This window comes from Sardina pilchardus, chromosome 16 (genome assembly GCF_963854185.1).
Source record: "Sardina pilchardus chromosome 16, fSarPil1.1, whole genome shotgun sequence".
NCBI classification, from domain to species: domain Eukaryota; kingdom Metazoa; phylum Chordata; class Actinopteri; order Clupeiformes; family Clupeidae; genus Sardina; species Sardina pilchardus.
The window spans coordinates 14,503,166-14,527,165 of NC_085009.1; the positions used below are offsets into that span (position 1 = coordinate 14,503,166).

Sequence of the window (24,000 nt, forward strand, 5' to 3'; positions counted from 1 at the left end):
ACTACAAGATCCTGGGTGTAGGCAGGTGAGGCTGACTTCCCTTTTTTTATAATCCGTTATCATGTTCTTTGTCTTTTTCCTCTTTCTACCCCGTCTACTCCATGATCTCATGCCCTGCGTCTTATGTTTCTCTATAGGAATGCCAACAAACAGGAAATAATTAAAGCGTACAGAAAGCTCGCACAGCAGTGGCATCCAGACAACTTCCACTCAGAGACAGAAAAGAAGGAAGCCGAGAAGAGGTTCATTGACATTGCCTCAGCAAAGGAAGTCTTAATTGACCCAGGTAAACATAACTCTACCATCAAAAACGTCAACATCAATGAAAATGAAAACATTTACTGTAAATACTGTAGATGGAGGAGACATGACTGAAAGCACCAGATGCATTCTGGGTACACTTCTAGTTGCTAGTCGATCACTGAATAAAGACCTTGCTATTGTTGTCCTCCATGAACCGAGAATATTACAGTAATACTAATAGTTTAACAGCTAGCACCACTATGCATCACACATAGATACCACGCTGTGATCGTGTATTTATTGTACTGAGATACTGTGTAGGGTTACATATTTTATCCTACATTTTCTTTTATTGACTTCATTAACTCTAATATTTCTATACCCTAATTTCACAACTATTAGCCGCGGCTTACATTGATTTTGCTAAATTTCTTCCGCTATGAGGTTAATACAGGGGGGCAGTTAATATGGTCTTAATATGGTTTTGTTTCTTTTAACTTGCATAAAACACTGTCCTGTGGCTTATACACAATGCGGCTTATATGCGGGAAATTACTGTAGTTCTTTACATTTGACTATATTTATTGTATTTATTTATTGAACCATGTTAAGGACCTGTGTCCACTGTTTTTTTGATAGCACCCTCAACATCATTTTAAGCATGTTTCGGCCAAGTGTTTATTGTTGCTAAGTTACGGTTGTCGAGAAGTGACATTGACGATCCTCATCCACGATTGGTGGACACAGGTCCTTAATGTTGTGACTGTGTGTCAAAATGTTGGTTCTTGTGAGCGTTTTTTTATGTAAGGCAGAGACAGCACAAGTATTTAATTGTATTCTTAATAAATATGACCATAAACTTCACCCCAACAGAACTGATCTGAACTTGGAAGTCGATATAGTTAAATGGCTAGACATTTGGCGGAATAGGAAACTCACCTACAACCGACGGCTTTCCCCTCTTGCTCAAACCCAAGATATCCTTATTTGCCTCTCTTGGAAATATAGAACACTTTTCTCAGCAAATATAACCCCCACCTCTCTCTCTCTCTTTCCTCAGAGATGCGCCAGAAGTTCGATGCGGGTGAGGACCCCCTGGACCCAGAGAGTCAGCAGGGTGCTGGTGGCCGGGAAGGCGGTTGGCCGTTTGGCTTTAATCCGTTCGATTCGGGCCACGGCAACTATCACTTCAAGTTTACCTACAACTAGGACGGACAGATTTTTTTGCTCCTTTTTACAAAATAAAAACCAGGAACGGACTTAAATCCAGGAACTCGTAAAAGGAAAGACCGAGAGGACAACACGCAGTTGTTGTAATTAGGAATGGATTTTTATTTTTTGTTGTTGTTCTTTTTTTCCCCTCCTTTTTTTGCAGGTGAAGGAATTTAACTAAGGGGGTTTTGGTGAGACTTTTCTCACCTCTGAGCAAACGGGACAGAGTCATTTCTGTCTGCTTGAGCTGTAAGGCTGAACTGGGAGGGACTGTCTGTCTGTCCGTTGGTCTTTACTGACCAAGCTGAGAGACCATGGAAAGAGTGGACAAATGGACTTGAAGCCCGGGAATAGGGCAAGAGAGCTTGCAACCACAGCTAACCAGGTCATGACAGTTTTCCATTTAACATATCGGTGTGCCATTTTCTCTTTCAACCCCCCCCCCCCCCTCTCTCTCTCTTTTTTGGTTTGGTGGGAGAGGGGGGGGGGGTTCAGCTTCTTTGTCTTTGTTGCTTATGGCCTGTCTGTCTAGGTTTACTGCTACTGTATGCGTCTGCATACTCCACAGAAGCACTCCCGGTAATGTGCAGTGGCATTGCGTTACTTAAAATAAACAGCACTTTCGTTCATGCCTCTAAAACCTTCTCAGCTCATCTGTGCTATTATATGTAGTTTCCAGAGTGTGTTTTTGCACAGAGACGAAGAACCAAGCGCGGGTAAGTTTCCACGTGGCAACAACAGAAGCATCAAAAATAGTTCCGTTATGTTAAACATTGTGTGAAGGTCTTTTCATAGAGGCCACAAATGGGCTCAGTGAGGTTTTGAGAGTCATGGTGTGACCTTAAGTTATGTCATGTGTTTGGGGCAGATGCCGTGTGTGTGTGTACAATGCCTGTTCATGCACGTCAGACATTTCAATGTTTCTCAACAGTTACTGTAGCAACTTTAAGGATTTTTTTTTTAAAACATGCTTTTTATTCTTTATTATTTTAATGAAACCACTCCCAGAGCACTGAACTCTTTAAGGTGTCCATTTGAAACTGATCATGTAACTGGAGCTGACCGGGACACTGTTTCGTGAAGCCTTCAGAGGTAAACTCCTCCCAGTGGGGAAATATGTGACTTGACACTTAAAAGTCTTGTTACCTTTCTGTTTAGACAGAATATGATTGGGTGTATTCTCAAATTGGTCCAGTCCCCCTTCTTGAGATTAGAGGACTTACATCTCTAGCTCAAAAATGGTGTGTAAAGTCTATTTAATGCTACTTAAAAACCTGTGTTCACTCAGTTTGCAGGTGTTCTTTGGAAAGATGAATCTATTGACACTTTCATCAGATTCTTTAAGTTGGAAGTTACTATACTGTTTTGGTCTCCAAAAAGTATTCCTCTTGGCATTCATGACTCACAGTATCTCTCCTTTTTGTGTTTTGTTTAAAGGCTTTTTTTTTCTACCTTTGTTTTGGCCAAACTGAAACTGAATGTGCGGATTGTATTTGAAGTGAAAGAAAATGACGAAATAAGGTGTTGCGTGTTCTTCCAACTCATTAGCTTCATGTTGACACCCAGTTTGCTTCCTGATTCCTTGTGAATTGGGGAATGAATAATTTCCAAAAGCTCTAATGGTCTATTTGTGTTCATTTGCTCCTGGTAACACCTTCAACAAACACGCTCACAGTGAGCTAACCAGTTCACTCAGTGCTCATTGCATCATATATGTGTGTTTTTGTATTTTCTGTCAATACAAATGTTTTACCTTTGCCAGTTGTGGTAAAAGGAGTGGTGAGGGTCACATAGATGGCTGGAGTCTCCTTGCCCTACTGAACTGAGGGACTAAGTGAGGAAAGGGGGCAGGCCTATGTTATTCTGAAGGATGTGGGAAAAGATAATCACCATCCAACAACATATCTGGTGCGTTGATTCTTACTTTGGAATAAGCATGGAATTGTATGTGCAATGAAACTAAATACCAGAAAAAGATAACACATAGGCCTAACATAATATTGTAAGGAAATGTAATCTTTTAGTAGCCTAGCCGTGAGGAGAATTAGTTATGTTGGCCTAGACCTATGATTTATCAATAGAATGCATGTAGTCAAGGTCTTATTTGATAAAGGAACGGTGGACTAACATTGATACTACTGTGAAAAGTAATTTCTTTGCTATCCGCTAAATATAGGCTATAAAACATCGCAGCTCAAAATTCCTAACCTCAAATAACTTGTTTCACGCCACGCGACTCGCATGCAGTCAGAGCAAACTCGGCGTGTGCTGAGTAGTTCCCTTGGTTACCACAGTAACGGGGAAACAGTTGTTTGTGTACGCTGAGCAAGGCTGATGATACAATGTAGCCTTGCCATCGGAATAGAGTCTAGGCAGCAAGATTTTCGATTATCGACAGCACAAATCAGGCTTTAGCCAACGTTGCACGTTTTGTTGTCTAGATAGCTCATATTTTTTCGCAAATGCGTCGACCCAAATATTTTACACCGACTGAGGTGTCCTTACATAACACATTGGATGATTTATGGGTGTCTTACCTTGGCAAAGTGTATGATTTGACACCGTTGGTGCATGAGTTCAAAGGTAAGTTAAGCAGATTCTAATAGCCTAGGATGTAATGAAAAAAATGTGATGTATTTCTCTTTTTCCCCATGCATAGTTTAGTAATCTATGTATTGAGGTGGGATAAAACTCACTTCATAATTAACAGAAGAAAAAAAAAAACGTTGCATTATATTTTACTAGGTGATGTTCTGCTGAAACCCATAATTGAATGTGCGGGAAAGGACATCAGCCACTGGTTTGATCCTAAAAAGAAAGACGTGAGATTGTTAATAGAATAGCTGTGCTTAATTTAAAAGTTATCATTTTATTTATGCAGCGTGCATGATTATTTTTTTGTTGCATTTGCAGATACTCACTCGAATTGACCCGCTCACAGGCTGCCTTAAATACTACACCCCTAGGGGGCGCTTTGTTCATGTCCCCCCTCCCTGCCCACGGACAGACTGGGCCAATGATTTTGGGAGGCCATGGTGGCGGGACAGCCGCTTCGAGGCGGGCCTACTGTCTGCCAAGACTCGCTGGATACGCATAATCAACACCCTCACCTCCGAGGAACAGAAATTGGAGGTAAGCCAGTTGCAGTCTCTGAAGAAGATTCACTCTCAATCCCTTGGCTCTAGCTTTACATAAACTCCAATGCCTGCAGACAAGCCAGCTTCTCATCACAGAGCTATCTTTCCTCAGGGCAATGAGCCTTATCACAGTTCTCTAAGTGTGTGTAGGAGACATCACATGATGTATAGCCAGCAGCCCATATTGTTTATGTGCAAAGCTGCGAAGTAGACCTTTGCAGCTGTAGTTTTTTTCCTTCTTTTTCTTCCTGCACTACACCCTACTGCGCTGAAGAGGGCAGACTGGTTCAACAGTTCTCCATCTCTGCCTCTCACAATCGTATCAAAATATCTGACCCCCCTCCCCCCTACACACACACACACACACACACACACGCACACACTTCAACGCCCACTCACCACCCTCGCCTGCTTTGCTCCCTACTCATGCTCCTCTTTTGAGTTGTGTCCAGCATGACAGGGGGAAATGAGAGGGATGTTGAGCCTCTGGGTGTACAACTGCCCAAGCTGGGTCTCCGTAATGCACCCCCTGGGGCAGATGCCACCCGCCCTGCTCAGAAGTTCAGCGTGTGTGTGTGTATTTGGGGAGGGGGGGGGGGGGGGGGTGGGGGGGTGGTAGGGTGGGGGTAGAGGAAGGAGGGAGTACGGGTACAGTTACAGGCTCATGCCAAATGCCCCATCTGGCACCACTGAATTCCTCTTGGGCCAGCAGCTTAGTGTAAGACGTTCACTTTTTTCGTCCATTCCTCTCTGTTTTTCCAATGCCCCCCCCCTCCTCCTCCACCCCGCCTTTTCTAACTCTTTCCATCTCTCCTCTGTCTTTCCCGCTCGCTGCTGACTTTCTTTTCTTTTTCTGCCTTCCCCTCACATGGCTTTGGACTGAGCGTTTTCATTGGATCACTATAAACAAATTCAATTTTTTTTGGAGGACCCAGCACTCCCTGCTTTAAAGATGTAAAAGCAAAATAAAACAGAACAACAACAACAAAAAAAAGGTAGTCAATTTGAACAGATAGCCAGATCTGGAAAATGTAAAACCCCGTTTGAAATCTGGTAGCAGCTGGTACCACCTCAGAACAATTACTGTTTTATTCCTGCACAGGTGTGCTCAGAAGAGACCTTGGATGAGATCCTGCAGCGTTACTTACGGTATAACTCCCACGCTGCCAGCTACACCTGGAAACACAACCATGTAAACCTGGACATGACTAAGACCCTCTGTGAGAACGGTTTCTTTGATGAGGACGAGGAGTTCTACAAGTGTCGCATGGACCGGGAGCTTTATACAGAATCTATATGTCTGCACTTCAATGATGACCTCACTGAATTTTGACACACCATCAAAACTGTTCTGGCAATATTTCACGCACACAAAGTGAAACTAACTTACCACCATTAAAGAAATGTCCCCATATTAGTCTTTTTCTTTCTTTTTTTTTAATTCTTACATGCATCCATTTTGTTTAATTCTTACATGCATTTTTGTTGTTTCCTGCCCTCATATGCTAATTACCTGTGTCTTACTGCAGGATGATGACACAGTACGAGTAAATAAAAAAATAAATGGAAATAATGGTGTCCAATAAAACCTCGGAATAATAGTCAACTGGTTGCCATGGTGATTCCTCTTATGTTATCCACTAGCCTGTTTCAAGCATAGGCTGTATAAAGCACACCCTCTCTTCATTGTGTGACTCTAATTTGTATGTCTGCATGCTGTTGGCATTTCCTTCTCTTGACATGGCTGCAACAATATTATTTTTCAGTTGAACGAATTTTTTCATTGTCATACTTCTTTTTGCAATATGTAGATTGTTGCATTAGAAAACATTACCATTGATATTCATTTCGTTGTATTGTCTTAGTAGTATTCATATATATTTTTTTAAAAAAAGCAGTGACCAGTATTTCCACTGAGAATTATATTATGATGCAGTTTGTGCACATACCCAGTTGAAAACCCACACCTGTTAAAATCAAACTTTTATATCAAAGAAAATGACATTCTGCAAGTGCCATGCAAATGCAAGGACCATATTTTGATGTAGACATGCCTTTAACCCTGTTGGTATGCCTCACTTTAAGTCAGAACTGGATGTGGTAAATGCATGGTTTACTTGGTCACAACAGTAAAACAGAACAGTATGCGAACCCAGTTTCCTACAGCATTTAGGCCACTGCAGTGATAGGCTGCTTTTACTTCAGTCTGCTAGACTGATTAGGCGAGACCAAACTGTCATGTATAAATTACATGAATCAGCCCTTTGTTTAATTATCTAGAAAAAAATAAAATAAAATGCATGTTTGATTTTGGTATATATCAACAGATTTTACGAATGTGTGGAAAACCTGTTTCAACCCCACCGCAAACGGTTAATTTTTAAGCAATACAATCTGATGTAAGTCTGGGCATGGCTGCGGCAGATTTCCCCAACCCCCTTCTCAACCTCCCATCACACAACCCCTTGCTCTAAAATAATTTTATACTACGGTGGGGGCCTTTAAGAATATTAAGGTAGCCATATTTGTTAGATTTGAGTGGCGCGCTGCAGTGCAGCCATAGTGCGCGAGCCATCCGCGTGTTGTCTCGATGGAGAGACAGGCAGCAGGCAAGTCTATTTCGTGACAGATTGAAGAAAAAAAATAAACATGTTACAATGCAACTTACACTGAGCTATACACCCCCTTTCTTGTAACAATGTGAATATTTTTGAAGAGGGAGGGGAGAGAGCAGAGCGAGTGCGAGAGAGAGAGAGAGAGAGAGAGAGAGAGAGTACGAGAGAAAGGAGGAGAAGGAGGGGGGCGTTCTGAAATAATATAGTCAGCCATTTTTTATGTAAGGGGATTTTTCTTATTGGGGGGGTTGTTAAAAAATAAATATAAGGGCGGCCATCTTTGTTTCTCTGCCTTGTAGTGTAAAATATTCCAAAACGCCCCCCACTTTTTTGTGTGTCGATTTGAATATTAAATAAATATCATAATTCGGGAGGAATACTCTTTTTGATTTCGAGGACGGGGTCGGTGACAGGAATATAATGTCCTCTCCTCTACGCTCCTGTGAGGAAGATGAGGGCATGTTGGCTAATTCCGAGGGAGGAGATTTTGATGAAGAAGAAGAGGACGACGGAGACCTAGACGAGAACGCAAGCGACATAAACTCGCCGGCGGCGCCTAGAGAAACTGCAACACTAGCCGCGCCAGGTACAGTAGGAACACTGGCGAAAGACTCGGGAGCGCGCATACAAAATACAAACACATTCTCACATAAGCTAAAACAATTTTCAAAAGTGTCACCAGAACGCTTATTGAGTATTGTTGCATAGTTTAGACCCTTGCAAAATATGTCAACGGGTCACTTTCGTTCCCGCAGTTCCCTATTACGCGCGCTAGCTTAAGGTTTATTTGGAGTTGAAACCCAAGTTTAGCCAAACTTGACATGACACCCTTTGGTCTTTCCTGCATAATTCCTCTAAGTTCTCGTTCTTCGATGTTCGTTGCTTTTGAAATAGATGCTGTTAGGCATTCGTTTCTTTTGAAATACTGACTTATATCCAAGGGTTGCATCGGAGGTTATGCCTTACACCCTGGATAAGCAGAAACATGGATCCCACACCCTTGCTACAGTGGTGCTCGTTTGTATGTGTTGAATTGTCTGTCTGAGGTCTAAGGACTGGACTACCGGTTGATTGAGACAGAAGAACTGTTGTGACAGAGTGTAAATAAACTTGACCCTACCCACTGTCGCACTCTGACAGCGATGGCTCGGTGTAGGACATCCAGACACCTCGCTAAAAGTTCTAGAAGCTGCCTTGTTAAAGAGTAGCTCACTTCTCGACACTATGGTATATGTAGGTTATGCTTAAATGTGTAACTTAAAGTAGTGTATTAGTATATAAACTATAAAGATAAAGACATGCGAATTAACATGCGTAATTGTACATGTAGCCCAGTCAGATGCAAAGCAATTGAATTAGAGGACGTGTATCTTCAGCACAGCCATACGAATATATTAGAATGCGTTAGTAGGAATTAAGGTGAATCATTAGGCTACAAAATATCTATAACAGAAATGTTCATCTTCCTAGCTTTGCCCCATCTATCCTAAATTGAAAGTGCCGTAGACTACAGCAGGCTATCCTGTGCTCACCGTGCAATAAGTTTTATTATAGACTCAAATATTATATCTTGTTGGTCGATTGTTAAAGTGCTGTCTTTATTTTACGCGTTAATGTGCGTTTGTTTCTTTGAAAACGGTGTTTTTGTTTTCAAGGAAATCGTGCTTGGCCTTCTTCTGCTAGATTATAAACCTAGTCTAACAAGTGCGCAATTCAATTAGCACTTGTCTCTCCTTGCCCTGGTAACCCCCTGCGACCTCCGCCAGCGGTCGGTGTGGTGGTCGGTCCCAGGTGGGAATACACGGTGGGAGGGAATCGTGTCGTTGGGTTAGCTTCGCCTTGCGGCCTCACAATCACCGAACCCCGAGTGCGTGTTGCTGCCGCCTCTGGCAGCTCTCCGCAGCAGAGCGAGGGAAAATGTGGCGAGCTTTGCCTGTGCGAGCACTGCGTCTTTACAACAAAGACAGACTATAAAATCGAACTAATTTATCATGTACAATGGCGGCCGCAAGCGCTTGTTTCTTGTTAAGAATGTTCTCCCCTCATCTCTGAATATCAGCTCTCTTGGCTTCGACGCGTGTCAACACGCACTTCAAACTACCAAAGCTCACAAATGTAAGAAAAACACGATAATGAGATCTACATGAATCAATAAGTTCTAGGGCCTTTTACTTTATATCTCCGATTTAAATCCAATTTAATAGGGTCACATTTCTCTTTTCTAGTTGCTGAATTAAGACAATTTATCACACACAGGCCAAGAGCAAGTCAAACACATAAAAAGTCGTCTGCACAGTTTGCTGATCAATAAGCCATATATCCCTTCATCTGAAATGTGGTTTTACTGAGATTATTTTTTTACAGATATATTATTTAACTGAAAAATGTTTTTCAGTGTTCTCTGGAATATCCTATTCCTTTTTGATACATTAGATATGATCAGATCACAACTAAAGCTCACTACTTCTCAGTTTTCTTTGCAGTAGGTTGCTGTCACTAATTGAGATGGCATGATAGGCTGTCTGCCTTAATTTATGTCAGATGCTCGACTGTGGTCTCCAGGATTAACTTGCCATGTTTTAGAGCTCACATGGGGTCAGAGGTCGCACCGGCCACAATGCCTCGATAACAAAAGCACATGGTGGCGACACTTCATTTGGGGCTCACACGGGCGGGATCATTGTTGACCTTAATTGCACCGGGAAGCCACTAAGTGGATCATTCACAGTGCTGAAAGGGGATTATTGTCAGTATGATTCAACCACAACCTCTGACACCCAGTGTTACTTTCGCCTCACCCTGTCATTTTTTTTCTGCCCCATCCCCCCCACCATCACCTCCCCCCCACCGTTAGATGACTGTGAAGAAGGGGGCGACGCATCAGACAGAGACAGCTTCGGCAAAAAGAAACGAGGCCCCAAGAAAAAGAAAGAGACAAAAAAGAAGGACAAGGAGAAGGAGGGCAAGGCAGCCAAAGCGCGGAAGCGCAAAAAAATTGTAAGTTCAGGGTCGTGCTCTTTGACTTTTTTATTTTGAAATGTTTCGATTGTTTCGTTCAAATATCTCGGTATGTCTCAGAGGTGTGGCAGATATGTATCCTTTTTTCTGTTTTGCTGTTCTCTCTGCTCTTGTAGGAAAGTGATGTAGAGAAGGACTCGGAGAGAGACTATGGGGAAAACTCTGACAGCGGTGCTAGTGACTATGGAGGAGAGAAGAAGAAAAAGAAGAAACACAAAGAAAAGAAAGAGAGGAAGACAAAAAAGAAGAGGAAAGAAGACGGGGACAGCGCCCAGGAGGAAACTGTAAAGGTTTGTAAAGGAAAATGATCAGAATCATTAGGTGAGGTCATGTTATGCAGCCATAATAGGAAATGTCCTTGATTGTCTGTCATAACTGTCTCACATTGTCTGGGCCCACACTCTGAAATGGAAATGGTCGTCTGTAATAAATGTGTCTTTGCTGAACCCTGTTTCATATCAAGTTCCCTTTATGCCAAAAATAACTCCTCAGAGATGTTCTCCTCCATATAAGATTGTAGATTATCGCCACAAGAACCTACAGAGTAGATAGCACGCATTGACACTTCTGGCAACAGTTATAATATGCATTTTATGCATATTATGCACATAAACCAATTAACTGATATCCAGTATGTTTACTTAAGTTAACTCAAAAGTTACTCAATAGTTTGTAGACATTAGCACTGTAAATGATGATTGGTAGATACCCACTAACACATGCCAAAGTTTCCATAGACCTGACTGAGTTACTGTACACCATTAGTATCCTGTGGTGCACATTGCATAGGCCTACAGAGTGTTTTTTTTTTTATACACAAACAAGTAGCCGAGCCAGTAGAGTTGCCATACAAACACTAACAACAACAACAGGGTGGACAGTAATAAAAGGTAGCCAACGTATTAACTGAGGTATTCCAGTGATACAGTTGGCAACACTGCACTGTAAAAGCTATTCATAACTTTTCGTGGGGGTTTCTGATCTGTTGGGGGGGTGCAGTGAAAACCACAGGTGTGTTTATCTCTGCTATGCATCATCACACCACTATGAAGATGACTTTCAGCGCAAAATCTAGCAACCCACAAGAACATATCTAAGAACCGCGGAAAAATTGTGCAATGTTGCTTTTTAAGTGGGCTATATCAAAGCTGTGCCATTCTTCCTCTAGCAGCCTGTGGAGCAGAAGACTTCTGCCCAGCTGGCTCGGGACTGGGGCCTAGAGGATGTGGATCACACCTTCACCGAGGAGGACTACCGCACGCTCACCAACTACAAGGCTTTCAGCCAGTTCATGAGGTGAGAGCCAGTGGGAAGTTTTATATGCATTGTAGAACAGTGGGATTCTGGAACCCTCGAGAACCGTGAACGTTTGAAGGTGTAGCATAGTTTATCCGTAAACTAAGGGAATACCTTATTCCCAGTAATTTAATAGATGGAAGTAGCCTCTGGTTTTATTGTCCCGAGCTAGCATCTCGAACTACATTGTTATTGAAATGTTATTGAGTGCAGTGGAAATGATATGTCATCATGTGGACAAAATATGAATTAAACCCAATGGTCCAGTTTTTTCATGGGTAGTTTATAACTCGCATTCACGACTGCAGATTTCTTGTAAAGGAACCCAGGAGGTTGGAGGTTGGAGGTTGGAGGTATGGAGGTTGTAGTTGTTTTCTGTTTACTCCTGTCTGTAAATCCTAGGTGCCAGTTCTCTCAGAGGGTGTTTAGGACCTTGATGAACTTCGGAGGGCAATCATGGCAGTCAGCAGGAGGGGATGCTGAGATTAGTGGCACTGCTGCCAGCAATGGGGCTGCAGCTTAGCCCTTTGGAAGTGCTGTATTGTCTAGATGTCTTGTGCTTTACTCTGGAGCAGGCTAAATGAACGACTGATTCAAAAGTCTCGGAAGACATGAAAGGAACCATTTACTGTTTAATGTTTTATTTTATTAATCATTTAGTAATATTGTAAATGTTGCATCCTTTGTGCATGTGCAAACCAGTTTGTTAATTAAACATCATACGTTTCTCAGGGATCACAGCCATCTCTGTTTTTTAGTGATGCGATGTTGGGTCTACTGTCTAGACCACATTATATCATGTCCAGCTATGGCATTTGAAGGCATAGTCCACGATTCTGGTCAGCGATTGTTAATATTTGTGTTCCAAATCCAATCAAATTATACTATACTATTCCAGGTTCTATGTCTGTGAGGAATTGTGTTGATTGGCTGGGACTGTGTATTGCTTGGTCTATACCACTTCAATTACTTTCATTTTACAGAGCCAGGACTTTGAGTGTTTCTGACAGTGTCATTTAGGAGACCTGTATGTTCCCTGTTTTTTTTTTTTTTTTTAATGATCTAACTCTAACTTAATGAGCTGGCACTTCTTCTCATGCCCAAGGCCGATGATAGCCAAAAAGAACCCCAAGATCCCCATGTCCAAGATGATGACCATCCTGGGGGCGAAGTGGCGGGAGTTCAGCTCCAACAACCCCTTCAAGGGTTCCGCCGCCGCAGTGGCAGCAGCTGCGGCGGCGGCGGCGGCAGCCGTTGCCGAGCAGGTCTCCGCGGCAACTGCCTCTCCGGAACCCCCTCCCCAGCCTCCCCCACTGCGCAAGGCCAAAACCAAAGAGGGCAAAGGTAAGAGCCGGGGACATTTCTATCTACCGTGAACTTACTGTAACTATTAGCCGTGGCTTACTGTATACATTGACTTTGCAAAATGTCTTCAGCTATGAGGTTAATTATTGCATATAACACTGTCCTGTGGCAACCATTGATGCCACTCATTTTTTATTGACAGTTACAAGTAGAATGGTTATACTTTGACTCTTGATTTGAAACTTGTATATTTATCAATTGCCATCATGCACGTTTACGTGTTTGCCTGGTTTACATTCATTCTGTTTACTAGCGAGATTATGATCACTGTAGAGAAACATGTTAGCCCTGCAGTTTCAGTTGCCTCTACACTCACACAGGAGTTGGCTACAAGAAGCGGAGCAAAAGCCCAAGAGTCCCTGACAAGAAGGCCAAGGCCAAGGCCAAGAAGATGGCCCCGCTGCGCATCAAACTGGGCACACTGGGGCCTAAGAGGAAGAAGAGCAGCTCTGTGAGTGAAGCAGTTTGAGTGTGTTGTGGTTGCGAAACATGGGCATCAGTGTACAGTGTGTACTTGTGTGGTAGGTGTGTTTGTGGTTGCTTATTTCAGTTTTACAGTACACACACACATGGCATTGATCTCTGATAGTTCTCTGATAGATGTTATGGGCATGTGTAGATTCTGAGAGCCGATTTGTTGTGTGTGTGAAACTGTGTAAAAGTATGATAGTGTGTGTGTGTGTGTGTGTGTGTGTGTGTGTGTGTGTGTGTATGTATGTGTCTCTAATTGCGTCTCTTGTTGTGTCTCTGTCCCATCAGAGTGAGGACGTGGACGACGACGACTCGGAGCAGGAGAACTCCAGCGTCCACAGCTCGTCCGTGCGGTCCGACAGCTCCGGCCGCGTCAAGAAGAACAAGAGAGGACGGCCCAAGAAGAAGAAGAAAAGTAAGATGGCCGCTCACTACTACAACGGGTCTCCATGCAACCATGTTGCCCTTTTTGTGCACTATTTAAAGTTAGAGATAACCTATTGTGATCTTTTTATGATAATAAAAAAAAACGTTTGTGTGTGAAGTTTTTGGTAGTCCTTTTAGTCCTTCGTTTCTATTTGGGATGGCTGAATAGTTGTCTAGGGTTGTCAAGGACTCATCCGCTTCTCATTACCTTCTGTGGTTAGTGAGTTTTGAATTCATGATTGGTTGTTCTTCTTCACGTCTCTTTGTTATTGCATCTTGTTGTCCATTAAGCTCAGTGATTGAAATGATTACGCTCTTCCTTCAAAGCACAATTATAGAGTCAACTTGTCTAATCAAGGGCTGCTGTTGTTGTATGGGTGACGCATGCATCATCTGTTTGTACAGTTGCATAGCAGATCTCTACAGTATGAAACTGATTCACTTGATCAGGATGTGCAGCAAGCAGTACTATCATGGTCCTCAAATGTAGCATCGCCAATGTTTCCTGCTTTGTCATGTGACCAATGCAGAAGTAGCTTGCAGCCCCGTTGCAGGGAATTCATGAGTTTCGTTGTTTGGTTGAAGTCTTTCAGTGGTTTGCTTAGACGGAATATGTCACCTCATGGCACCTTTTCTCTAAGCTCAACTGATGTATTGTGATTGATGTATTTTTGGAAGTTTGTTGTTGTTGAACTGCATGTTTGATCTTCAGTCATGTCAACATGCAGTGTTTTTGTGTTTTGTGTGTGTGTCCATGAGAATAGTGTGCATGTGTGTATGGATAGTATGGAACGAGTGTGTGTATGTAAGCTATAGGAGCTCAAAAAGCCAAAAAGTTTTCATTTCACTTCTGCCTGTCAGCTGGTATGTTTAGTGTAGCATATTAATGCTCATTATACCTTGCCTGCCAACCTTGGGTTGTTCTGTTTCTTTTCAAAGAACATACAGTACAACAATGTGGTTTGAGTTAAAATATTTTGATACTGAAGAGGAAAATGTGGATGCTTTTAAAGAATGGCATCGCTATGACGTCTGCACATGCTTGATGTTGATTACACAGCTGTAGACATTTGACTTTCTTACGAGGTTAAAACAACCCACTGTTTGTTTATTTGTTGCGGATTACACACTGTTGTTGCCCGGGATATGTTTTGTGGATGATGGATGGGTCATAATCTCATCAATACTGAAACATCAGCAGGATGGCCACTGCCATTGACTTCATTGAGTAGCATGGTAACAGTGTGTTGCCATTGACAATTGCCATTGACACTGCCATTGACTTCATTGAGTAACAGTGTGTTGCCATTGACAATTGCCATTGACCTCATTGAGTAGCATGGTAACAGGGTGTTGCCATTGACACTGCCATTGACTTCATTGAGTAGCATGGTAACAGTGTGTTGGATCTCTGTACTCACATAGCCTTTAAATGCAAGCAGCATGCAAAGAGTGGAAACATCTGGTTTGCGCGGGTGAAGATTGTGTGTCGAAGCATCACCATTTACAGTATGTCAGCTCAGTGTAATTTTAAGCTTATTGTTACAGTGCAAATATTTTTGAGCTATAGCAAGTTCTTAAGCAAGAAGAATGCAGTGTAAAAAAATATGAACATTCCCTGGTCAGATATAGATTGCAGTAATAATATTGTTGCTATGCACACATTTGACAGAACCACACACTTAAATGGTATCTTTCCATAGAGGTATGGATGAGAAATGCCATTACTATTGTAACAGTACATGCAAACATTCAGACCGTATCTGATTTAATTTTTGTACATTTTTGTGTCATTTTTAAGATGTATTGCTTGCCCTCATACAATAGGGTGTATACTTTAGTGCCTTTATAGTGTGTACAAAATTACATTCATTTGTTCTAAGGAGATCACAATGGAAACACGAGCAGCTTTTATTGGGATGTAATGAGATTTGCTATTGAACGAGCCGCTAATGTGAAAGCGCGAAATGAGGAGCCGTGAGTGTCAGAGGCGTGTACCAGAGATAGCGCTCGCATGCTGACATTGAATCACACGTTCAGCTTCCCTTTAATTTCGCCACACAGACTTCCAGGGAACCTGAACCCATTACACACATAAAGCATGTGCCACAGCACCGAGTGAAACCGCTGGCAGCTCCCTTTATTGTTTTTTTTTTGTGTAGCATATTGATATTTAAGGGCGATTTTCGTTTGACTTTTGTGAGCGTAGTTTACACCCTATAGTTTATACGCTAGTCTTATAGATGCATAACTGGTATAGAGCAAATTATAGCGCAAAACCGAACAACACCAATATTGCAGGTTCAATACCTACATAGATACTCATAGTGAATGTCATAGTTTTGAATGTCATCTTGAATTTTCCCTTGGGGATCAATAAAGTATCTATCTATCTATCTATCTAGTGTGCATCACTAGATTTGTATGAATGACCCAGTACGAATGAAAAATGGTGTCTGCGTTGTAGGTCAGTTAGGATGAAAGTGAATATTTAGTTTCTCTCTCCCATATCTCCTCAGGGACATTGAGAAGGTACCTGTTTATGAGTTCAGTGGTTAAATCTACAGCCAAGCATCTCACGTCGTTTGCCTCGGCATCCCCTGGCACACAACACCACACAGCTTTGCAACACACACGCCTTTACTCTGTCTCTGTGTGTGTGTGTGTCACAGTGCTGGGGGACGAGGATGGCGAAGGCTACGAGACGGACCACCAGGACTACTGCGAGGTGTGCCAGCAGGGCGGCGAGATCATCCTGTGCGACACCTGCCCGCGCGCCTACCACCTGGTGTGCCTGGAGCCCGAGCTGGAGAAGGCGCCCGCCGGCAAGTGGAGCTGCCCACACTGCGTGAGTGTCGTCCACCACACGGGCGCTCAGGGCTCTCCCCGGGCACGGGCAGCTTCAGCATGTATACACACGACACACACACTACACACGCTACACACACACACACACACTACACACGCTACACACACACACACTACACACGCTACACACACACACGCACACATAGTTGTCTCCCCAGACACAGGCAGCTTCAGCCTCATACACACACACACACACACACTACTACACCACACACACTACTACACCACACACGGTCTCTCCCCAGGCACAGGCAGCCTCAGCATGTACACACACACACACACACACACACACACACACACACACACACACTACTACACCACACACGGTCTCTCCCCAGGCACAGGCAGCCTCAGCATGTACACACACACACACACACACACACACACACACACACACACACACACACACTACTACACCACACACGGTCTCTCCCCAGGCACAGGCAGCCTCAGCATGTACACACACACACACACACACACACACACATACACACACACACACACACACACACACATATACACACACACACACTCCCCAGGCACAGGCAGCTCTTATTCATACTTTGTTCTACTTTGATCTGATTTGGGAAAGCAGTGCTGGTCTGAAGTTGATGGAATAGTGTATTAGTTACTGTAACTTCAGAACCAACTGACAGAGGGGTGACAGAGGGGACTGGTTTCAAGGCTGACCTGTTGTGTTTTGATTGTTTTATGGTGTTTTCTGCATTGGAATTCAAATGTATCCAGATGTTTAATGATCTTTTTTGTATGTTTAAATCCAATGGGAATCTGGGGATAGAATATTTCTAATAAATTCTACATGCAGGGATTCTATGGAATGTTTGCCCCATCTAGTCAAGCTTTCTGTGTGGACCCCATATCTCATATTCATATATTGAAATTGGCACGATGATGATGACAGTTAGAAATGTATCACTCTAATCTGTTTGTAACTGACCCAGTCAGGGACTTCCGGGGGCGCTCCTTAGCGTGCCACCCAGCTGGGTCCCTGATGATGTATTATGGAGGTTTTTGGACATTTTTATTGAAAGCATAATTGGCTGTTTGATATTTTACTACCCAAGTGGATAGCGCTATTGTGATATTTGGCCCTGAGGGCAGTGGTAGCGTAATTAAGGAGCTGGGCTGGGCTAGTATGTTGTAGCCTGAAAAAGTAAAAAAGTTGTGGGTTCAATGCCCAGCTTCCGCCATTGTGCCCTTGAGTAAGACACTTACCCTGCATTGTTCTGGCCCTTTGCAATATAGAATGGTCATTTGATATTTTAGTCACTTTTGGATGGAAAATGTCTGCTAAAAAATTAATAAATGCAAATCTAGATGATGAATTTGATATTAGTAGACGTAGACATTTGTAGACTGTGTCAATGGCAAAGTCAAAAGGCAGGTGCACAGGGAAAATGTTGATCAAATGTGCTAGTCTAGAAGTGACACTGTAGACTTACAATGGCATTCTTGCTGCATGAGTTGAAGAGCCAAACATAAGCCTGCCCTACAGTAGGCTAGCCTACAATATGGTTTAGGTTTGTAGCCTACCTGTAGGCTATTCCTATTGTAGGCTTATATCCAATCTCAGATGGGCCCCTTGCAGTATTCATATAATGTTGTCCTCCATGAGTGCCCTTTTCATATATTTTTTTGTGTAAAACTATTCGCCTTACAACAGTATCAGATTTCAATCAAATGCATAGCTAAACATAACTGTCTAAAAGTTTTGAGATCCATAATGAGCATGCGCCTTTCCTTTCAAGCGTAATTTGCCGCCATTCAAACTCATTGGGCGGCCCTAAGGAGCAGCAGCAGCATCTACAGTGGGTGACGATCTTCTGCTGAGATAAACCACTAATGAACCATCGACATACAACCTGCAGTGGAAGTAGCCTAACATAGACCTCAAGACGAACAATTAACTAGCGAAACATATCTTTGCGCTAATTTAATGTCGTTTACTCCGCTAATTCCGTTCCGGCAACTTTAGGCTACACATGGTAAGTCTGGGCAAGTAGCATCCCATCCTTGTGACGGCGGATAGAATTGTGGCCATGCCGCCCGCAGTATGTGCTGTCATGGAAATCTTATGATCCAAATGTTATAAAGATGCTATAGGTCTAAGATAGGCGCATGACAACTTGTTAGGCTACATAAAATAGTCTTCATAGATGTATAGGCCTAGAGGCGGGAACGTCCTTTACGCGTAACTTTTTGAGCAGTAACAGTAACGTACTATTTATCTAATATGAAAATATTTGTTCTTGACTTGAAGTAAAAAATGAGAATAAAAATGAAAGTGTAAATAGGCCGTTTTATGCATATCAAATAAAACTGCTATTCAATAACCACCTGATGTAGGCCCAAGGTGGATTGCATTTAGGCCAGTGGATCAATCCTTGATGCGTTCCATCTGCTCCAAACTAGTACTGTTGGTTTTTGTTTTGCCAGTTGTATGTGCTATGCACGTTTTACCTACTCCGACCAGCCTCAAACTTATTTTGTGTACTGGGAGTGGGGTGATAGCTGACAAAATGGTGTCCAGAGTGACTGTATGTATTTTTTTTTTTTTTTTAAATAAATGTTAATGAGTGACCTTTTTTACCTTGAGCACATGTCTCTCTCTAAATGTGCATTTCCCTCTCTCTCTCTCCTCTCTTCTACACTCTCTCTCTTCATTACTCTCTCTTTCTTTAGGAGAAGGAAGGCATCCAGTGGGAGGCAAAGGAGGAAGACTTTGAGGAGTTTGAGGAGGAGGCCGAAGAGCCTGTAGAGGCAGCGGTGGCGGCAGCCGGGGAGGAAGAGGAGGATGACGACCACATGGAGTTCTGCCGTGTGTGCAAGGATGGCGGCGAGTTGCTCTGTTGCGACTCATGCCCTTCCTCCTATCACATTCACTGCCTCAACCCGCCCCTTCCCGAGATACCCAATGGGGAGTGGCTGTGCCCACGTTGCACGGTGAGTAACAATCTTTCTGTCCAATCAGAATTCAACTTTCATCAGCAATGAAGTTTCAATTTCCATAATAAGTGATACCAGTTCTTGATTTTATCCATCCAAGCACTGGCAAAATAGGTTGTAATTATTAAATATCATGTTTCACTCAAAAATTCTGAAGATATATTCCGACGGACGGAAAAAAACCCTCCCAATACATTTCATCTTCCTAGGTGACAGATGAACAGATAAATCACATAGATCAGATAAGTCATGTCATATCTGATTGGGTGATGTTTTTGCCCTCTCCCAGTGCCCACCAATCAAAGGGCGTGTTCAGAAGATCCTGCACTGGCGGTGGGGTGAGCCCCCTCCACCTGTCCCCGTCCCCCCGCCTCCCGATGCCGCGCCGGACGCGCCCCCTCCGCCTCCCATGAAGGGGCGGCCGGAGAGGGAGTTCTTCGTGAAGCTGGCCGCCCAATCCTACTGGCACTGCACTTGGATCACAGAGCTACAGGTGAGAAAAAGAGAGAGAGAGAGACAGAGAGACAGAGAGAGAGAGAGAGAACAGGTGAAAAGAAAGCGGCAAGGACTATGTGGTGAGTTTAAGGCACAATAGACATAGTTAGATGTCCCATTGCCATTGTAGTGTGCAAAGTGTTCTTCTAACTACCTAACTACTATCTTAGAGGAATCAGAGTCAACAGTTGATAGTTCCTAGTCAAATCTATTGTTTCTCTGTGCTGTAATTTGTTTCAGAGAAAGGTATCCACTGAGGTTCTAAATTATTAATTACTCATGTAAAATCTTACAACCACGCTTAAAAGCACAGCATATGAAGCCGTTCCTTGAGCGCGTTCTCCATTTCAAAGTCTTCTTTTCCCATGCTTGTCTTTCATTCATTCATTTCACTGTCTCTTGTCTTGTCTCTGTCCAGCTGGAGATTTTCCACTCGGTTATGTTCCGGAACTACCAGCGCAAGACGGACATGGACGAACCCCCGAGCCTGGACTACGGCTCTGGGAATGAGGAAGAGTCTGCGAAGAGCGAGAAGCGGCGGGCCAAAGACCCGCAGTTTGCCGCCATGGATGATAAGTATTTCCGCTACGGCATCAAGCCTGAATGGATGATGATCCATCGTATAATCAACCACAGGTGGGTACACGGATGTCTGAGTGAGATGCTGGTACGCCTGAGTGTGCCTGCAAGTGTGTGTGGCTTTGTGTGAATGCACATATTATGCAGGGCTTTAAGATTATCAGGTACGTTGTCAGAGTTTAGACGTGGGCCAGGCCATTTTAGATTTGGAAATAGTTAATTATATAATGGCTGTGTAAGTTCAGACATAGGAATTTTAGGAACTGCTTTTAAGCCCCACGTGTGTGTGTGTGTTTGTATCTATTTGTATCTGTATCCATGAAGGAGGTAGTTGTGTGTTTGTTTGAGTGTGTGTATGTGTGTGTGTGTGTGTGTGTGTGTGCGCGTGTGTGTGTGTGTGTTAGGGTGCGTGCGTGCGTGCGCGTGTGTGCATGGCTCGAAATTAGCACCCGCCAAGTGCAAATGGCGAGTATATTTTTGGATTGGCGGCTGAATTATGGCAGGTACTGCGCCACTTTGGGGTGTGGAAAACGGCTGCTGATCAACTGCTAGAACAGACTTCTGTCACGTTAAATTGGCTTGTCATATCAACTCCACTTTGCATCAGTGTTTTGTTCGCCCAATGTTGACATGGTCAGGATTTATTGTGCGGTAGACTATAGGGCCACTTGCCAAAATGAGAAAATGAAACCTCACGAGTGGTTACCCTTTCATGCATCTGCTGAGAAAACAACTAGATCGCCACACAAATAGAACTTTTCAGAAAGTTTCAGATGTTGCATAGAAACGTAGCCTATTATTTGTTTAGTTTCACTTTCAATTATAGGGAACAAATTACTCACAGAATGATACCGTTTTTACTGCAGATTTGACTGCAGTTGATAACAGTGTACAACAAACAGAGGCAGTTGACAAAAGTAGAATATTAGCAAGGAGAGATATGAACATCACTGTTGAGGAAGTTAAAAATCAGTTTTCACATGTTAATATCCATAAATCTCAGGGTCCAGATGGACAGCTGCAAAGTGTTGCGAGTATGAGCTGATTCACCTGCAGTTCCTTTTCAAAGACTGTTCCAGTAGATACAGGTTCTATCCCTGCCCAATGGAAACAGTCCCTAACTGTACCAGTGCCTAAACACAGTAGGCCTGAGAAATTAATAATCTGTGACCCGTTGGCCTAATCTCAGTTCCCATGAAGTGTTTAGAAAAGATAGTATTGAAACACCTGCTCACTGAAGTATCACCATCTCTAGATCCGTATCAAGTTTGCATACCAACCAGACAGGGGTAGAAGATGCACTGCTGACGATGACTAACAGTACTTATGAGCACCCAGAAGAACTTTACAGTTTTGTGAAGATTATTTTCATTGACTTCAGCAGTGCATTCAACACTACACAATCCCACATGCTGGTAGGAAAACTATGCGATCTTGGCATTAACTCAAGGCTTATTCTATGGACGAATTACTTTCTTCTTAGTCGGACACAACAGGTCAGATTTCATTCAGTTACCTCTTGGCCCCATAGGACTGTGTGCTGTCTCCCATACCCTGTATACCAATCAGTGTTGAGCTCTTGCTCCCCCAAATACACCTATTTTAAGTATGCAGATGACACTGCCACTCTGGGGGACCTAAATTGGCTGACTTTGAGCAAGAAGTAGGAAACTTTATTGAATGGTGCTCGGACAACTTTCTGACTGTGAATGCCAGTAAAACAAAAGAAATGGTCATTGATTTTAGATGTCATATGGGAGAGATACCACATAGCATTGTCAACAATGCACATATAGAGAAGCCTAACTACTTAGGAATTGTAATTGAAGACAGGCTGAAGTTTGGTAAATGTGCCATCGAAAAAGTTTAAAAAGCTGCTTGTTTTTCCAGAGGAAATGAGGAAATAAAAAGTTGTTTTTCCAGAGGAAATGAAATCGTTTTAAGGTTGACCGTCATATTCTGCAGCTTTTCACAAAGCCGTCCTCCAGAGCGTCTTGTCTTTTGGTTTGATTTGTGTTTTCGGACAAGTCAGGACAAGTTGCAACGCATGATCAAAATGGCCAGTAGAGTCTTTGGGTGTGGTCAGATGTTGGCTGCTCAGTTGTGATCTAATATTGGGTAAAGCTGAGCACATCCTCAGAGACCAGTACACTCATCCACTACACAATACATTTCAAGCAAGTCAGCAGAGAAGGATGGAAGGATGCTCCAAAGAAAGATAAAAACCACTACGTTCAGCAAATCATTTGTCCCCTCAGCAATCAGGCTCGTAAATGATAGACACAGTTTTTTTCATCTACCACTTTGGCTGGTAGGCCAAAAAGTTAATTTCGACCCCTGTGTGTGTGTGTGTGTGTGTGTGTGTGTGTGTGTGTGTGTGTGTGTGTGTGTGTGTGTGTGTGTGTGTGTGTGTGTGTGTGTGTGTGTGTGTGTGTGTGTGTGTGTGTGTGTGTGTGTGTGTGTGTGTGTGTCAGTCTGTGCTGTTTGGTAGGTACAGTAACTTCATACAGTATGTGTGTGTTCCACAGTGTGGATAAGAAGGGGAACTACCACTACTTGGTCAAATGGAGGGATCTGACCTATGACCAATGCACTTGGGAGAGAGATGATTTGGATATCCCAGACTTTCACGTGCACAAGTCTGCCTACTGGAGACACAGGTACTTATAAATGGATGACAACACAATTTGCTGCAGTTTTGCCTGTGTGATGAGGATACGTCAGAAACCTTTGTAGAAGTCATGTGACGTTTCAGTTGCTTTTGAACACAAAGATAAAAAAGAGGGAGATGGGGAGTGATGGAGAGATTAAGAGAGAGAATTCCATTCCTGTCTGTCTCACCAGGGATGAAGTGATGAAGGAGGACACAGACAAGCCGAGGAAGAGGAGGAGAGAAGAAGATAATGATGACAACGAAAACGATGATGAAGTTCCTCGAACACCTGTTACTGATGTGAGTGCTCCCTACTCCCCCTCTTCTCTCCTATCCTTCAATTTCACCCCCAGCCAAGATCCATCTGTCATCCTTATTTTTACCTCCCAGAAATAGAAATGCAGGTATCCTGATATAAACAGAGTGATTTGTTGGCTTTCCTTTGGGCGAATAGATGAATAAAACAAGAGGCATATCTCAGTCCCTGTGCTTTACCGTGTCCACCAATCATAATCACAATTATTTTGGTCAACATTGTAATCACGATGTGCTAGTGATCTAATAGTAATGTTTGCATTTGCCTAATGTTATCCACTTGGGCTAGTGCAAGTAATTGACAAGCTGTAACGTTATCGCGTGCTAATTTCAACAACCA

At 43.0% G+C, this 24,000-nt stretch overlaps 3 protein-coding genes across 5 annotated transcripts in view; all 3 read left to right on the forward strand.

Annotated features, from left to right (window-relative positions):
• The window catches only part of dnajc3b (DnaJ (Hsp40) homolog, subfamily C, member 3b), an 8,115-nt gene extending 6,020 nt beyond the window's left edge, over window positions 1-2,095 (forward strand). Inside the window, exons 11-13 of the mRNA XM_062516236.1 lie at window positions 1-25; window positions 138-286; window positions 1,304-2,095. The exon at window positions 1-25 is cut by the window's left edge and continues 108 nt beyond it. Coding sequence (XP_062372220.1) covers window positions 1-25; window positions 138-286; window positions 1,304-1,452 — 323 coding nt within the window. The 3' untranslated portion in view covers window positions 1,453-2,095. The remainder of the gene's footprint in view (window positions 26-137; window positions 287-1,303) is intronic.
• Window positions 2,096-2,246: 151 nt separating this feature from the next.
• LOC134059755 (cytochrome b5 domain-containing protein 1) lies at window positions 2,247-6,198 on the forward strand. Its single transcript, XM_062516245.1, has 4 exons — window positions 2,247-4,038; window positions 4,201-4,277; window positions 4,369-4,587; window positions 5,695-6,198. The coding sequence occupies exons 1-4, from the start codon at window positions 3,918-3,920 to the stop codon at window positions 5,923-5,925; spliced, it is 648 nt and encodes a 215-aa protein (XP_062372229.1). The 5' UTR covers window positions 2,247-3,917; the 3' UTR covers window positions 5,926-6,198.
• A 1,187-nt stretch (window positions 6,199-7,385) lies between these two features.
• Window positions 7,386-24,000, forward strand: part of chd3 (chromodomain helicase DNA binding protein 3) — a 63,090-nt gene continuing 46,475 nt past the window's right edge. For 2 of the 3 annotated variants that reach the window (XM_062516226.1, XM_062516228.1), the window contains exons 1-13: window positions 7,386-7,793; window positions 10,062-10,204; window positions 10,342-10,515; window positions 11,394-11,521; window positions 12,627-12,865; window positions 13,207-13,337; window positions 13,646-13,772; window positions 16,456-16,631; window positions 19,355-19,615; window positions 19,908-20,111; window positions 20,532-20,749; window positions 23,221-23,352; window positions 23,537-23,645. In XM_062516226.1, coding sequence (XP_062372210.1) covers window positions 7,628-7,793; window positions 10,062-10,204; window positions 10,342-10,515; window positions 11,394-11,521; window positions 12,627-12,865; window positions 13,207-13,337; window positions 13,646-13,772; window positions 16,456-16,631; window positions 19,355-19,615; window positions 19,908-20,111; window positions 20,532-20,749; window positions 23,221-23,352; window positions 23,537-23,645 — 2,208 coding nt within the window. In that variant the 5' untranslated portion in view covers window positions 7,386-7,627. The remainder of the gene's footprint in view (window positions 7,794-10,061; window positions 10,205-10,341; window positions 10,516-11,393; window positions 11,522-12,626; window positions 12,866-13,206; window positions 13,338-13,645; window positions 13,773-16,455; window positions 16,632-19,354; window positions 19,616-19,907; window positions 20,112-20,531; window positions 20,750-23,220; window positions 23,353-23,536; window positions 23,646-24,000) is intronic. The other variant, XM_062516227.1, reaches the window with a different exon arrangement.